Here is a 17,220-nt window from a genome sequence, read left to right on the forward strand (position 1 = left end):
TTCTAAAACCCCACCCAGCTCTGATAATCCACAAATTTAGGGAAGATGGAGCTTGCTCAGGGTATCTTGCCCAGTCCTGTTCCTGGGTGGCAGCGGAGCTGGCAGGCCTGAGCCCAGGGTTCGCCCACAGGACCCTACCTGTGTCTTCCAGGTATAATTCACAGAGTGCTTCATAAGCCCAAACAACTCTCCCAATGGCATCGGGAAGAGGGATGGGAGAACAGAGATAAATTTCTTGAGGCATTCAACAAGCTTTAATGACTTTAATGACCGCCTCCTGGGTCAGGATGGGCTTTGTACCTGGAGTACACACAGGGGTCTGGAGGCGAGGCTGGTGCTAGAACCTAGTTGTTCCTGAGCACCGGTCTTGGGCCCGGCTGGGAAGTGGCGGAAACCTTGCCAGCTGGTCAGACTCATTCAGGCAGCACCTTTACAAGTGCTTTTGGAGGACTGTCCAAAATGGGAAACACTGGGTGTGAAACACACAGGCACTCATTTCGGGGGAATGAGAAAAGCAAAGGTGTGTTTAATCCGAAAGCTTAAAAAGAGGTCTAAGAGACAAAGGCTTTGGATTCAGGGTGTGTGCATTCAGGATGTCTTACTTTCCCTGGAAAAATACGGCATCATGATTTGTGACTTTATTTCTTTCAACTAAGAAATATACTGCAGGAGACAAAGAGGGAGCCACCAGAGACGGGCGGCTCTGGGACCCAGGTTCCCGCCAGCCAGCTCAAATCTGGGTTCCAGTCGCGGAGCAAAGCTGCTGTGTGAGCAAAACGCTGCCATGAAGACATTCCAATGGCTTCCAGGAAGCAGCCCTATGTGCCGACACGCATGTGGACAGAGCAGTCTGGCTGGCTACCTCTCAAGATTGGTGTTTCCTAGAGCTTTCCATTGGCAAACGCTGCCTCCTGGAACTGAGGGACAAAGGTTTTGAAATAAGCCCTGGTGGGAAAAGGGGAGAAAAAAAATTGTGGTTAGCACAAACAACTTGAAAAAAAAAAAAGTGCAACTCAGAGCTTTCAACCTAACTCAGAACAGTTGTTATTTATTGTTCATGCATCTTGGGTTGGATTTTCCTTCTCTGCTGATGCAAAGCCTTCTGGATTTTTCCAAGAGAGGTCCATGCAGTTCACTGCCGTGCTCTCTCTCATGGATGCTTAAAAGGCCTGTATTCAGAACTTCCTGGCTGCCAATTCCCATTAGACATCAGTACTCAGGTTCTGTCTGGCCTTTCCCAGGTCAAAACCAAGGTTCCAAGCTACAAGCCAGAGAGTGACCAAGCCAAGCAACCAGTCATTTTCGTGATCTGAAATATCAACAGGGTTCTACTTTTCACTCAGTTGGATCAACTTCATACAGACAAAGAAAAGAAAAAAGTGCTGGTGGCTCAGTTGTGTCTGACTCTTTGCGACCCTGTGGACTGTAGCCCACCAGGCTCCTCTATCCATGGGATTTCCCAGGCAAGAATACCGGAGTGGGTTGCCATTTCCTTCTCCAGGGGCTCTTCCCAACCCAGGGATCAAACCCAGGTCTCCTCTATATAGATAAGCAAGGCCTAATACGAGGAATTTCTAAGTGATCCATGGTCTCCATTTATTTGCAAACATACTCGTGGTTTGATCTACTGGAAAGAAAATCAGGCTGGGTGTCAGAAGAGCCTTCTCAGACTAGTGACAGGATCTGGGGCGGACCATTTGGTTCTTCCAGCACCCAGATTCGAACCTGTAGAAGCAGACTTTCCATTCAATAGCAGGAGGCTGTGCCTGGCACTGTCTGAGGTGCCCGGGGTTGGGAGATGCCCCAGACATGGCATCCCATGCGGGTGAGCTCAGTTTTGAGGAGTAGCAGACACAGAAGAAATACCGACTGCTGTGGTGAGGGAGCTTACGGAGGTGCCATGAGGCACCGGCCTGGGGCAGTCAATGGAGGAGGAAGTGAAGCAGGCATTTTACACAGGCGAAAGACACAGCAGGAGCAGAGGCCTGGGGAGCATGGGACTGCTGCACATGAGCTGGGAACTCAACACGGTTCCAGAAGAGATAGGGCATGGTGGCAAGCAGAGGGAACAAGACGGAGAGGTGGTGAGATCAGAGCAGCTGACTTATCCAGCAGTGGTTCCCCCGGATCTGGGACACGAGCTAGATGACCTGTTACCATCGGTACCATAAAGGCCTCAGGTACCTTACCCAAGTCTATGTTATTAATATTTAGGATATAGTCCTAGTAAACTTGGTGCTCCAGGCTCCCAGGAGATCAGAAACACATTAGGAGTCAGGGCGCTCACTTAAAGGCAGAAGGCAGACGTGCTGAGCTGTGAGAGGCGACGAGGTGATGTCCACCCGTGAGAAAAAAGCAGAGAACTGCTCAGGAGTCAAGAAGTTCAAACGGGTGGTTCGATGTTGGGAGACGAGCCCCCACAAACTCAGCAGCCCCAGGGTTGCCATCAGGTAGCCACACAGAGTGTCATCGATGACGCCTGCCTGATCCCTGCCCCGCAATGCCAGGTCACGGGAAGCCCTCTTTCACATTTCAGGGATTTGCTTAGATTTTTCAGTCCTAGCCTCTGCAGCCTCTCTGCAGCGGCTCCTGCGTCTGGAAGCTACTGCCTGGACTTTACACATCCAGGCCTGCTCCTTCCCCCCTCTCCCTGCTCCTCCTCACCTCCAGGTGACATCTCTCCTTGGCCTCTTCCAGTCTTGCTCTCTACTCTGCTCGCTTCCTCTCAGGCTTGAAACACCCTCAGCAGAGAACACCTGCCCCGCCCCTGGAATCTGGGTCTCCAGTCCTTCTCTCCCAAACTGCCAGTCTCACATTTCCAACCAGGACATCATGACCTGAACGTCTATCATTCACCCAAGCCAGTGCGTGCCGCATGGATGTGTTCATCGCTGTCACGCATTTGAAAGTGCGTCGGGCCCTGGTACTTCTGTAACAGAGCCCTCACCTTCCACTTCTCCCTAAACCTCTGTAGGAATTCATCCTGCAGCTTCTTCCTCTTCCTCCCCACACCCTGGGCTCCCTGCCTTGTTACCTTTCGCAACACTGCTATTTCTTCCTGGGACGCAAGGCTTCATCTTCCTGTTGCAGGTAAATGAATTCTCTTTGAGCGTGGGTCTGTGTCCCTACTCCAGCCAAGACCCTTCATCTGCCCAGACCCGCAGCCTGGAGTGCCGTGATTGTCATCATCTGCACTTTTCCTCCGTCACATTTTGGGATCATGCCCTGCCCTCACCACTGAGAAGCTAAGAAAGCTGAAGATCCTCTTCCAGAAAACCTACAGGTGAGTCTCCTCACTGTGATGTCACAGATCAGAAGCACATTAGGAGTCAGGGTGCTCACTTAAAGGCAGATGGCAGACGTGCTGAAGCCGTGAGAGGCAACAAGGGGATGTCCACCCATGAGAAGAGAGCAATCGGGGGTGTCATAAGCCCCCTGAGGCCCACGCATGGTCCAGACGCCAACCTCCACTCCCACTTCCTCCCGTTGGCCACCTGCTCTTCCTCATACATGCCATTACCACCCCAGGCCTTTAGTCATGCTCAGGCCAAATGCCCTTGCCTCCATCAAGCCTTCCCAAGGTTCTCTCCCTGAGTGCAGACACTCTCTGTGCTGCTTCTGGGCATGTCTCATGGGTGCACATGGCTTTGTGGACTGGGTGGTACTGCCAGTCCCGGAAAGGAGGGAGTGAGTCTCCTTCTCGGTGACCCCACAGGCCTGGCCTGTACAGAGCGCCAGGCAAGGACTTCATGGCTGTAATTAAGGTAACTACTGATGACCACCGGTTTGTGAGAGCAGTTAAAGCAGGTCCCTTGCAGGCTTTTTGGGGTGAAAGAGCAAGCCCAGAAAGCAGGCAGATGAGACATTTAGATTCTGAGGAAGAAAACTGCAAAAGTGTCCTCCATTCTCAAACTTTAGCCTATACCGACTGTCAGTGAGAAGGATCAACACCCTCCACCATCCCGGTTCCAGCCAATCCGCCGCCTTTTCTGAGATGCAGAACCTGGAAACCCTTGCCCACAATCATCCTTTTGGGGAGGAGGACTGCAATGAGGCAGGAGCTGCCCCAGACCTAGAACCAGGCAGACCAGGCAAGAGATGCCCCAAGTTCTGTTTCCCCAGGCTGAGAAGGGGCAACAAACCCACCTACCCTGCTGTGATGCTCTCACAGGACCACGTGCAGGAAGGAAGTTTGTTGACTGGCTGCCGCCACCAGTCGTGAGGGCTGTTCATGCCTTCCCTGTGTTTCACGTGCTGCTATTTCCCCAGCAGGATTTGTGTTTGCTGGAGGGGGGCCTGGTGGCCCTTCTTCAGGGGGTCCGGCACCGATGGGCTGCTGCCAACCTCCGCTGCATTTGCCTTCCTGCCCAAAGGACATCTGGAGTCCGAGCACTGGGTGGGGTGGCGCCCCTCTCTTAGGTCACAGGTGAGGACATTATAGGGAGAGGCAGTCGGTCCCACAATAGGTGCCTGACGAGGGAGTGGGACTGACTGCTGCTGAAATGGGGCCCTGGGCTCCAGGCTGGGCACCTCTCTCCCGTGCTCTCTCCTCATGCCCGGTGTCACATGGGGCAAATCTGATGAAGCAAATCTCCTCAGTGCAGGTTTTTCCTTGGAAGCTTCTGGGGGAAGGGGCCACACCAGTGCAAGCTCCTTTGACAGAAAGGTCTTGGCAAGAGGGAGCAAGCTTTACAGCAAGCTCTTTCCTTCTTCAGAAAATTCTAAAGTTTCCTGTTCTGTCCTGGGCTTTCCCTGCCAGGGCAAACTGTGCGACGCCATGGGGAAGCAGTATGGAGCAGGGCTATTTAAAGGCATGATGCTACCAGCTGTTGTCAGTGAGCGCTTCTCAACATGGAGCCGCACGAAGTCAGCTCGGGGAAAGGGGGAGGAAGGGGAAAATGACAACTGGCTCCCAGCCATTTATATATATACATATATATACACATACATATATATATATATATATATATATATATATATATATATATATATATATATATAATGAAGCACTGTTTTCATTTATTTCAGTTTTTTTATCAGAGAAAGTAGAGAGCTGCTCAGAATATATCACTTGCCAATGGCACTAGTCTGTCACCTTTAAAATACTCTTTGACCCAAAGGCAAAGTGTATGGTAAGCTTCAAAAGTATAAGTGTGTTGGTGGTGAAGGGAAGGTCTTCTCACATCCTCCTTCACTGGTCAAAAGGACCTACAGGATCAGTCAAGCTCCCATTCTACCACACTGGAGGGAAATTATTTTTAGACCAGATTAGAGCTAAATATGCCTGAGGACGAAATCAGGTTCTGACCCTTTCCACTGACCTCAGTTCCTTCGCTCTGGGTTTATAAAATCACAACTTAGTCCATCACAGAGTCTCAGGTCAACAGAATAAAACTTATAGAACTGACTCCAGGCCAAGGTCTGGTAGGTTTTCCATGAATGGGAAGCAGGATTGGCTCCTGGCCTCAGCTCACAGGCACTGCCAGGAGGGAATTTCCTGAGGTCAGGAATCAGGGTACTGGGGGGCTCAGTGGGTCTGCTTTTCTGGGTCTGGGGTTCAGGAGTAAGTTTCCTCCCTTCTGGGCACCAGATCCCTCATCTTCAAGGCAGGGAGCTGTGCTCAATGATCTCCAAGGCCTCACAGGCTGGAGGCTGTGCAGGACAGGCACTGTGTCTTCTGGAGCCAGCCACACCTGGGCTCAAGGCTTGGCCCTGCTCCTTCCTGGCTGTCCCACCTGTGCAAGTGACTCATCTCTTTAGCTTTAATTTCTTTGACTATAGAAGGGGAGCCATAATGCCTACCTTAAAGAATAATCCTCATGAGGATTAAATGAGATGCTCCAAGTAAGCACTTGGCCTGATGCCTGGTATACTACTTGATCAATAGATGTCAACTGTTACCATGGGGACCCAGTTGGGTCTGAGGGGGAAAGACTGAGTCCCTGGGAACAGCCAGGGCATGTGTGGCTGCAAAAGAGAAAAAGAGAAAAACCCTGTGTGGATGGAAAGATCCCAGATCATCCTTCCCTCTGGGCCTTCTTGGATCACTTTTCACTTATCATATGCGCTCGCAGTTGGAGGCACAGAGATGGTCGGTCTCAGGGCTTGACACCCAGCCAAAGTTGTCAGGACACTGTGAACCTCTGGAAATGCAGCCCAGAGTGGCTGGAAGTGGACTCATGGTATCTAAGGACGAGCTCTGCAGTGGGAGGCACCTGCGCCCCTGGCTGGCTTTTGCCTGAGTTCTGGGTGTGCTCTTGTGTGCAGTTCTGGTCAAGAGTGCGGTTGGGGGAAGGTGGGCTGTGGGCCTGACAGATGTTTAAGATAATCACATGGCTCTAGCTACCGGAAGTGGGGGTATTACAGTTGGCTCAGTCCTCGAACAGACCTTTCTCTGTCCAGGACAACAAGTACTGAAAAGGAGAGACAGCGGGGTGAGCAGAAAGAGCCCTGAGCCACGAGGCAGAAGTCATGGGCTCTAGTCCAGGCCCAGCTCCTCACCTCCAAAAGGCAGATGGATACTTGGTCATCTCTAGGTGCCACCCAGTTATGGTTCTGAGAAATCCACGTGACTTTGAGCAAGCCACTTAACCTCTTTGTGTTTTGACCTTCACTGGTTAAATCAAGGCACCAGCCAAGCCCAGGCCTCAAGGCACTGTAAGGACTTGTGGTGTGGGGAGGCAGAGCTCATCATTATCTGGGATGCTTTTTTTGCAAACATGGCAGAGCTCCGAACACATGTCCTGGGAACCACAGGCAGTGGTGGGAAGGAGGGAGGCTCGTTTCTCTTGGCCATGTCTGCCCTCCCACTGAGCAGAGGTCCAGAGTCAGGGAGCTCAAGCTAAGTTGTCAGGGGGTAACAATGCCTGGAAAATCCATCATCTAGGTGCTCCTGGGCAGGGGCTCTTGGGGCACTAAGGAGTGTGGGGACAGGGAGCTGTGAGAGGAATCCTCAGAGGCCTTGAGATGAAGGCAATAAGGAGCCTTTCTCATCAAAAGGGGTCTTCCCTGCTGGAATTATAAGCCTCGATTTATTCAATGGACCTTTTCCAAAGGACAAAAATCTGTGAAATCAACATCTAAACATTTGAATCAGTACCACTTTAAGAAAATGAAAACAAAAAACAGAGAATAAAAAGTCCCAAGAGGCTGGAGACTCCAGGGAAAGAGGAAGGAAGCCCACAGAGCGGATTGAACACTGCACAGGTGCCGCTCACAATACTCCCGCGTGCGGCAGGAGTCATGGCCCCATTGTGCAGATGAGGGAACAGACGCTGAGCGAGTTCAGTCAAGAGAGCCTCTGGCCCCAGTGCCACCAGAGCTCGTCTTCCCAAGGGAGCACGACTTGACGGAGTAGCCCCTGGGATCTTGCTGCCTTTAGCCTCATTTACTTGGGACCTTTGATTCTGCAGAAGCCTAAACAGCTGCTCTCTTCCGAAATAGGACTCTGAGGTCTCTTTCTGGAATTCCCAAATGCTTTTCTTTGGGCAGTCATAAGATGAGCCTTATGATGTTTGCTCGAGTCAGGCCAGTGCGGGGGGCGGGGGGCGGGCAGGGTGGGAGAAGTGGTTCAGGGACATGAACCTCACTGTCAGGAAATCAAGGACATACAAATCAAGTCAGAATTCATTTTTGCAAATAGAGGCGAGTTCCTAAACATCTAAGGCTCCTTTCTTTTTTCCAGTTTTCTTCTGCAGCTGTGACTTCAACTGGCACATGTTTTTAATCAGTCATATGCAAGCTAACTGTGGTCTGAAAATCAAAGCGGTCCTGTAAATAGTGTAAGACAAGTCCCACTAATCATCCTTGTGGTCTTGCCTTGTCCTCATGGTCCTGAACGGCCATGGTAAAGACTGACTCATCGAGGGTTACTCTCCCATGGCAAAGGGGTCATCCTCATAATAGGATCTCTACAAAGAGACCTGGTTCTGCCTCAATGCCCATCACCCCAAGCCCTCCAAAAGCCCCTGTGAAGATGGCCCACCCGACTCTGGGCGCCTTGGTGAGCAAATGCCTGGCACGATGGGAGCTTATTCTGTAGCTGTGCCCTGGCAGCCAGCCTGGATTGCTGGTATGGGCTTTAGGAACAAACAAGTGGTTATAACTGGTTCATGTACACAGTCTCCCTAGAGGTGCCAATCCTCAAGCAGGCCTGGTTTGTTTTTAAGGAATCTAAGCTCGCAAAGCAAGGAAACTAACCCATGAGCTGCAAAAGGCTTGATATCACACTGAGAACACGCTTGCAGCCTCAGGCAGAGGCCCTCGCCCTCAGCTGGAATCAATCTCCCCTCTGCCGGGTTCCATGGCACACTGACCTCCAACCTCAGGCCCAGCTATGGTCTGCCTTGAGTTTGAGATGTTTAGATTGGTGTCTAGACGCTGTCTTATACAGCTCGGGCTCCTTGCCCATGAGAAAACTGGCTGTAGTCTCAGTATGTGTTGAATTAAAGAAAATGCTGTTTTAGGAGGACAACCAACCAACTGGAATCCATTTCTAGACATCAAAGTATTGGGATGAAATCTGCCTCCTTCTAAATCATAGGGTATTTGTCAATGGGTACTGAAATGATCAAAATTACCTAGTGGCTCTCCTTCCTTCTGAGACTCTTTGAGGAGGCCTTCTGGAGCCTAGCCAGTTCCTCTGGGGCTAAAGCAGCATGCAGCCAGCTTTTGCAACTGCAGGGCCAGTCCTTGCCCAGGAGTGGGGGTGGGGGTGGTGGGGACTGTAGGGACCTCTGCCCTCTCGGCATCCCCTGGTGTAGGGTCTGAGGAGGAGGCCATGAGACGGCCAGCTGGCGGGATGAGGGGGCAGGGTAGTCCTCGTGGGCTCCCCCAGCCACAGGGCTACCTTCCTCCCCGGGGCTCTAGCTCTGCCTGCATCTGTCTATTCACCCCGCCACGTCCGACCAGAAGCTCCTTAACTGCAAGCCCCCTTGCACATGTTCATCCCTCTCTGCAGCCCAGCTTCGAGTCTAGTGCCGACACACTGCAGCTCAACAAACATTTCTCAAGCGATGTAATAAACGTGGTTTATTTAAAGATGTACTTTAGAATGATAAAATTTTATAACAGAAACCTCAGCGGCCATATACTCCAACCATTATGGGAAGAGAAAACTAAGGCCTGGAGAAGTTAATGGTCCCCTCTCACAGGCCTAGCTCTTCTCTGGAAGCCCCTTGAGGGCAGAATTTGGTGATGGTTCATTCCTTAGTGCCCCATGGTGCTCACCATCCACAGGCCTCACAGGCAGGAATGAACGAATGAATGGCTGTCCCAAGGGGCTGCCCTGAGGCTCCAGAGCTGGTAGGTAGAATCTGAGCCTGTCCTCCCTATCTGCTTACTCTCAGCCTGATGCTCTTTCCGCTGTGAACCTGATGAGACCCTGGGAGGAGGAGACGACAGTGTGGCCGCAGAGAAAGGCTGGCCCCCCTCTACCCAGGAGGTGGGGGCGGGCAGGCTGTGGTGACCCAGTGCACCTGTCTGCGCTAAGCTTAGGCCAGATAGTGGGTGTAGGGAGCTAAGGAATGCGGTGCTCCCTGAGGCCTGGGACCCCAGAGCAGAGCTACTCTCTGTGTCCACCTTGTCGCCCTATTTGCGCCTACATCTGACGTATCTCAGGTGGTAGGTGCCATGGCAATGGGCATCTCAAGTTGTCTGCTCACTCTGCCTGGGGCTGTATGGGCAGGATCCCAGCACTGGCTCTGCTGATGGCCAGGCAGATGCCCGTGGAGGGTGCTGGGATCGTCCACAGGCCCTGTCGGGAGGAGGGCTACTCACACAGCTCACCTGTGCTGGACTGCTGAGGGGAAGCCAGCTGCCTGTCTGATGGTAGTGAGTCACCATCAAGATCACAGACAACCTTCTCCCCCTTAGTCAGCAAGAGGGGAAAAACCAAAGAACTGCCCACAGAGAGGAAGTGCCCAGGGTCCTGGCGGAGCAGACCATGGCAGCGTGCGGGGGACAGTGTTTTCAGGGTTCCACTCAGCATCACCAGGCATCAGCCGGCACAGGGGAGTACTGGACCCCCAAAGGACAGACAACACTTAGGATATCAACTCCTTGGAGCATCAACTATTCTCCTCCTTTCCAGAGAGTCTCTCTGCGGCTTTTAAGTGTTGTTTCCCTGGTTGTAAATTTGGTTTCTCTCACTAGACTCTCAGCATCTAGAGGCTGAAGCTCTGTCTTCCATCTACTGGCTTCTGAAGGCACCTCCTGGTCACGCCAACACTGGGTGTTTGCCCTCCTAGCTGGGTGCTCACAGATACCCCTTGAAGATCTGGGGGAGGGACAGCAAGGAGGGCTATGGTCCCTCTTCTTTTCAGGCTAATCCCCTGGCCCAACAGCTAAAATGATATTCCCAGACACCTGGGCTCACAGATAGAAAAGCAGCAATTCCAGAAAGTGAGCTATAGTGGCTTGATGCTGAGATGGGAGCATGGTTCCTGGGGAATGAGGTTGGCGGTGCCACTCCGGCTGCTTGGAGTGTATGCTGCCTCTACAAGGGCTTGCCACAAAATAAACAATGAAAGCTATTTTTGCTTTTTGCCTTTTTTTAAAAAAATAAAAGTGAAAATCCTCTTTGGATGTCTTTGGGTCACTGAAAGCAGGCACTAACGTAGGCCTTTTGTAAAAGCGAAGTGGCATAAAGTGAACTTTCCAAAAGAGGGGGACACCTGTATCTTTATTTTTGCCAATGAGAAATCTATGATTCAGAGAAGGCAAGTAATTTTCTAAGATCACATCACTAACAGGTGGCAACGCTGCTCGACTCCAGAGTGCACATACTTTGCACACTGCCAGGATTTCCAGTGGAAAGAGTGCTGATGGCTAAGCACAGAGCTGAGGCCTCCATGTCTGCACCTGCTGTGTGACGCTGACTCACGCCTCTGTTTCCTCATCCACACAATGAAGGCGTGGAAAAGATGATTTCTAAATTTCTTTGATTTGGTGATCCTCCCCTCCCAAACATCATTTTAGGATCTTTTATTCTCCTTCATTAAAACTCCATAATATTGGAATTGCCAATGGCCCAGTAATGAATGCCGAGGGCTACTTACTGCTAACTCCCATTACACCTACATCTGTTTCCTCCATCCTGTAAGTCTGTGTGTCCGGAGGTGGTGACTGGTATCCTTAGCTCTCATCTAGGAACCTGCATTGGGTGACTTTCCAGTAGAATTATGACTGTGATAACAAGGGACGGAAGGGAGGAACTAGACCTCCTGCTCACTTGCCCATCTGGATCCTGGAAGTATCAACACATCCTATGGAAGAACGAGGCCTAGTCTGAGTGTCCGGAGAAGGAAAGGCACCTGCAATCCCCATAAGGGCAAGCAGGAGGCACCAGAAATGTTCTCCAAATAATGAGTCCCAGAAGGGCAAAGGTACCAGAAGGTTCCTTTAACAGTTATGTCTGTGGGCTTCTGAAAACTCTCCAGAGCTGTTCAGAAGTGATGTGACTGTAAAATGCTATACAGTGGGAGGGATTACTACCCTGACATAATTAAGCATGAGTTGTGATCCTGGCTCTTGCTATGTGACCGTGGATGAGCCACTTTACTTCTGTGTCCCAGATGCCTCATCTGGAAAGTGAGGGGATGGCCTCTGCGTTTACTTCCAGGTCTAATATACGGTCATCCCCTGGAACCTGCCACAGGAGGCTGGTTCCAGGACCCTCTTGGATACTAAAATCCAAGGATGCTCAAGTCCCTTGTATAAAGTGGTGTACTAGTTGGCCCTCCATATCTTTGGATTCCACAGCCTTAGATTCAACCAACTCTGGTTTCTTATACTCCACTGGTTGAATCTGTGGGTATGGAATGTACAAATGTGGAGATCTGACTGAATTTGCTTGTAACTTATTGACATATTCCCATATACTTTAAATCACCTGTAGATTACTTATATACCTAATACAATGTAAATACTAATATAAATGCTATGTACATAGTTGCTGGTGCTTGGCAAATGCAAACTTTGCTTTTTGAATTTTTTGGAGTTTTTTCCTCCAAATATTTTTGAAATATTTTCTGGATGTGGAACCCACAGATATGAAGGGCCGACTGTACTATTATCCATTATTATTATTATTGCTTTGATATCAATCCAAGCACTTTAGCCAGAGACAGTTTCTTTAGTGGAAGCAGTAATTTAATAAATGACCTCTCCCTGGGCTTTGCTAAAGGGGTTCCCTCAAGGGCCTTAATAAGTACCATCAAAGGCATGACAAGAGGTTTCTATCTCTCTCTCTTTTGTCTCCAGATCTGACTTAGGACTCCAAGAATGGAGGCCAGCATTCATCCGTCAGACCAGCAGACAACCAGACAGTCACTCACTCATGGCGAGCTCTTGTACTCCACAAGGGCTGTTTCCTGCAGGGGGCAAGGGAAAGAGCTGAGCAAAGCCTGACCCTCAGGAGACACATGGGCCCTGGACTCCCAGACAGACTGCTGCCTGCTCAGCCTGGGTGGGAGTTGGGTGGTTTCACTTCACAGTCAGGGGCTAAGTCCTCCTCCGCCCACTGTTTCTTCCTGCTATTCCTCTGGAGCAACTAGAGCAAACTTGCTGCCTGGAACTGACTTTTCTTTGCTGCTCAGAGCTATACCAGCGTATTATCCAGCAGGCCAGACGTCTGTCTAGCACTTTTAATGACAATAATAATAATTTGCATTTATACAAGGTCTTTCATTGGAGACTCTTAAAGTGTTTCACAAACAATAATTAATTCCCCTTGGCAATTCTGGGAGCCAGCTAAGTAGGAGTCCCTTTGCTTTGCAGGTGAAGGGTACTTTCCTGAACCATGCAACACTTTTTGAGGGCCTCCGTATCTACTGAAAACTTAACCACCCTCAAGGCCTGGCATAAGCATCAGGCCCTCCGCAGAGCCTGCAGCACTGAACAGTTATGATGGTCTTCCTTCTCCTGAACTGGAATTTGTCCCCTGGGAACCCCCACCCACGGAGTCTACTTTTGCCTTCTGGAACTAAACAATTCCAACTAAATTGTCTGGGGCTGCTGGCTGCTGTCCCTTGTACACATGCTGTCTACTTCTATAGTCACCCATGGGTGGAGCTTGGTGGCTCAGTGTTACCAAGGTTCAGGGTAGCCTTGTGAACTGAATGGTGGAGGTCAGTCGAGGCCTCCGCCGTGTGCTCTGAGTTCCAGGGCCAAGCTGACTTCCTGGGCAGGAATTCCCTGGATGTTGCTGGCTCTGGGGTTGTGTGTGCCAAGTTGCTAAGTCGTGTCCGACTCTGTGCAATGCTATGAACTGTAGCCCGCCAGGTTCCTCTGTCCTTGGGATTCTCCAGGCAGGAATACTGGAGTGGGTTGTCATGCCCTCCTCCAGCTAGAGCCCTGGGTCTATCCATCTTTAAACGCAGTTCTTTAGGTGTTTCCCCCTATGGTGTAGACACGGGAGGCTTCTGTGTTCATTTCTGGGGGCTGTACCTCACTGACCCAGAAATACCCTTAAGTTCTGTTGAATGACTGAATGACAATGAATGAATAATCTTTCCTCAATCGATCATCTTAAATCTAGACAATACCTGGACTAGTTTTTAGAGACCAAGCCAGACAATGATCTCTTTAGTTCTTTTTTCTTTAAAATCCTTTTTCAGAATAAATACTCGGTGTTACATCTGAGAAAAGGATTCATCGACTGCTCAACTGAAAACCCACATGAGGACAACGAGCTCCATGGCCCTCCTGCTCTCCCAGGACTTACAGGCAAAGGAGGCCTCAGCACTGGGAGGCTGCGCAGAGGGGTGAATGGAATCCTTTGCTTAGTTGATTTTAAACAGCTAGATCTTCTGGGGAAACCAACAGCTTCTTGGGGTGACTTCTGGGTCCTTGCTGGTAGCTTTACGCCTGAAAAGACAGCCACCCTCCCTTGGCGGCCAAGAATGCATTGTTTGGGTGAGATTTTTCTCACAGTGGCTTGCCATGGAAGGAATTCCGAGCATGCACTGAAGGCCGTTGTTTTCCTAAAACCTGCGCCCTTGTGAACAGGCTTGTGGTGATAGAGCCTCATTTTGCCCTGATTTCACATGCTCCCCACGTGAAATTCTACTGGCCTAGAATGGGCTAGGGGTGGTCGTTTTTGGCTTGGATTTGGCCTGGCTCACTGATCTGAGGGCAGCTTGGGAGGAGAAAAGTGGGCTAGAGAGGGGATCGCTCGTGTCATTCTGTGGCAAGGGAACATCTGGGATCCCTGGTTACTGAAGTCTAACGTGGGTCAGTCACTTGGTGGCTGTGTGTCTCAGGGATGTCATACTTAACCTCTCTGAGTCTCTGCGTGTTTCTCTCTGATAAACCCAGAGAGAAACTGTTAAGCAACAGTGTCAGGTACACAGTCAGAACTCACACCCGAGTAGTTTCCTTTCCTCCCACTCTCCCCTCCCATCACCCAGCTGAGGAACTCCCATTTCACTCGATTTTAACACACATGTGTTGAATAGCTCCTGTTTACGGGAGGGCCTGGAATACCTAGGCCACTGCCTGAAAGTACCTGCTCCTAGTAGGCATTTAATAGTTACTGGATAAGTAAATGAACTAACTCGATCCTTAGTATTTTCAGTTTATACTGTGTTTTTAAAAATAACCCCATTTTAATCCAAGCAACAGTCATGTGTATGAAATAGTTTTGCTCTGCTCCCACTGTACACATGAAGAGGCGGCCTGGGAAAGAGCAGATAACCTACCCAGGGTCAGGTGCATGGCAAAGGCAGAGTGAAGTTCAGACATGAGCCAGGGCCCTGAGGCAGCACACTGCCAGCTCCAGGGGCCCTCTGTGGCCACAGGCTTGGAGCAGGATGAGCATGGCTCTCGGGCACCCATGTTCCACTAGAAGGGCCCTGCTGAGTGCTGCTCCCCACCCCATATCTGGTCATAACATCTGTAGCTAAAAGTTCTGGGCATCATTACGCATCCAGTGACTTGGAAAAGTAATATTTTAAAATTGGGAACATTTCCTAACTGGGAGATTTCTTTCTTTTCAGCCCTGAGGTTCTGGTCCAAAACTAGGGTACAGGGCTATTCTCCAGTGTCAACTTCATGGGCTCCCACCATCCTCCCCACGGGGTGCAGCAGCACGAATGCCCACTCTCCACCCATTCTCCCCTCCATCGCATCTTTCTAGAACACAGAGAGAAGCGCTCTGGTCCACAGGACTCTGTTCCTTAGCACACAGCACTCCACACTGGCTAGGGGCTCAGAACAGCGGACAAACTACATTCTTTCTTATTCCCAGGAGTCTTTTAAGAACCAAGAAAGGGGACCGGAAGTAGATATTGGGTCTTTGGCTACTCTGGGCTCCCAGGCTTTCTTCCCAATCCTCTAGCCTTGAACTATCTGCTGGGAACTGCTGATAGACGCAAAATGAAAAGGGTAGGTTAGGGATCTTTCAAAATTTGCCCACATGGCCGGCCCAATACAATTTCCAACGTGAGCTGAGAGGTGGAAACCAGATCTGACCGCAAAGTTGTCTCACCCATGGGGAGTGCATAATAGCCTTCTCAAACCACGCCAACAACACGCCCTGCAGAGGAGGGCGGCCTGGCGCAATGTCGTCACTGCGCACCCTGGGCTACATGTAACCCAGAGCCCAGGGGGTGAGGTCAGTTCTTACTGCCGTGAGCTCGTCTGTTCTGGCCCTCTTAGCACATTTCTTTGTGCTGCCAGCGTATTACCTCTGAGATGTAACTCTGTGGAAAATTGTGTGCATTCCTTGAACTGAGCCAGTTTTAGGTCAGAAGTTGGCAAAGAAGAGCCAGGCTGTGGGTTCTCCAAAGCAAGCACCTTAACCAGATCAGGGGCCCCGGTGCAGCTGTGGGGGGGGGGGGCACATCTCTGTGCTCCCTGCCCCGAGGCTCTCGGGTACCCTGCTCCATAGCGCTGCTGAGCGAGTGGGTATTAATGGACATGCAGGGGGCCAGCTCAGGCTGCTGTGGTCTCAAAAACCAAAGTCAAGCAGAGTTGACCTGTTTTTTGGCCAGCAAGCCCCCATGAGAGGAACCCCCTACCCCACCCCACCTAGACTTCAGAGATGCCAGGTAGCAGGAGTGACTGCTGCATTAGACAGTGCAGTGTCTGTCCTGCAAAAGAAGTTTGGCCAAGGCAGCAAGTGGAGGCTGAAATCTAGCCCCTGCCCACTTGCTAGTTTACCCAGGGCTAGATGCCAGGAGAAAGGGGCAAGGTTTCCTTACTCAAAGCTGTTAGCTGAGCCTGCACCAACCCAAAGGGGCACTTTTTTCTAGTTCGTACAAAAGTTCTTTACAGGCTAGGGTGGCCTGATAGGAGGATCATGCAGCTTGGTGCCTGGGATCCCCTATTATGCTCTGGGGATGTGGGTATGCAATGCATGTCACTGGGATGCAAATTTTGTGTTGGCCTCTTGTTTGGACTGGCACCGAGGGAAGAAGATTAAAAAGATTAGTTCTTCCCTAGTCTCTGCATTTTTCAAGGCTTCTTCCTGTTTTTCTAGCCACGGCCACCAAACTACCTCACCACTTTGAGCTATTCCTGCCCCCATCTCACCACTCAGACTCAGACAGGCAAACACAAACAGCGGGTGGGGTGGGTCTGGGCAGCCACAGGTTCTCAAGGCAGCACTGGCTCCCTTTCCTGCCATAGCTATCACGCAAACAAATCCTCATTTTCTTCCATGTGGGTACAAACGGGTGTCCTACCTTGAACCATGCCACTGAATGCAATCAGACCTACTCAGCTTTGGTGTCTTTTTGCCAAAATTAATGGATACCAAAGATGCCAGACCAATAAACAAATACAGACATACAGCAAAATAAACTAAAAACAAAGCAAAATAAGTCCCAACCTTTTGCATTGTAACTACTGCAGGGAAGAGAGAGGTCCCTTATAGTTAGCCCCTTATTAGTTACTTCAGGAGTTCTTGTTATAAAAGAAAAAAAAAACTGCTATGAGTTCAAAAGTCATAAAAAGTTGGATTAGAAAACCCTAAAGGCCAACTAATCCAGGGATCAGCAAGTTTTTCTGTAAGTATTTTCAGCTTTGCTGACCATATACCCTGTCTACAATTCAACTCTGCCCTTGGAGTGACAGCTGCCATAAGCAACATGAAGATAAATTGGGTGGGGTTATGTTCCAATAAAACTTTATTTATGAAAACAAGCAGTTGGCAAAATTCACCCTCTGGCTATTGTTTGTCAAGGGTTTCCCAGATGGCTCAGTCGTAAAGAATCTGCC

The 17,220-nt window shown here is 50.3% G+C and overlaps 1 protein-coding gene across 1 annotated transcript in view; it reads right to left on the reverse strand.

Moving 5' to 3' along the window:
• The window catches only part of BRE (brain and reproductive organ-expressed (TNFRSF1A modulator)), a 402,733-nt gene continuing 385,762 nt past the window's right edge, over window positions 250–17,220 (reverse strand). Inside the window, exon 12 of the mRNA XM_005686868.3 lies at window positions 250–945. Coding sequence (XP_005686925.1) covers window positions 882–945 — 64 coding nt within the window. The 3' untranslated portion in view covers window positions 250–881. The remainder of the gene's footprint in view (window positions 946–17,220) is intronic.

This window comes from Capra hircus, chromosome 11 (genome assembly GCF_001704415.2).
Source record: "Capra hircus breed San Clemente chromosome 11, ASM170441v1, whole genome shotgun sequence".
Taxonomy (NCBI): Eukaryota; Metazoa; Chordata; class Mammalia; order Artiodactyla; family Bovidae; genus Capra; species Capra hircus.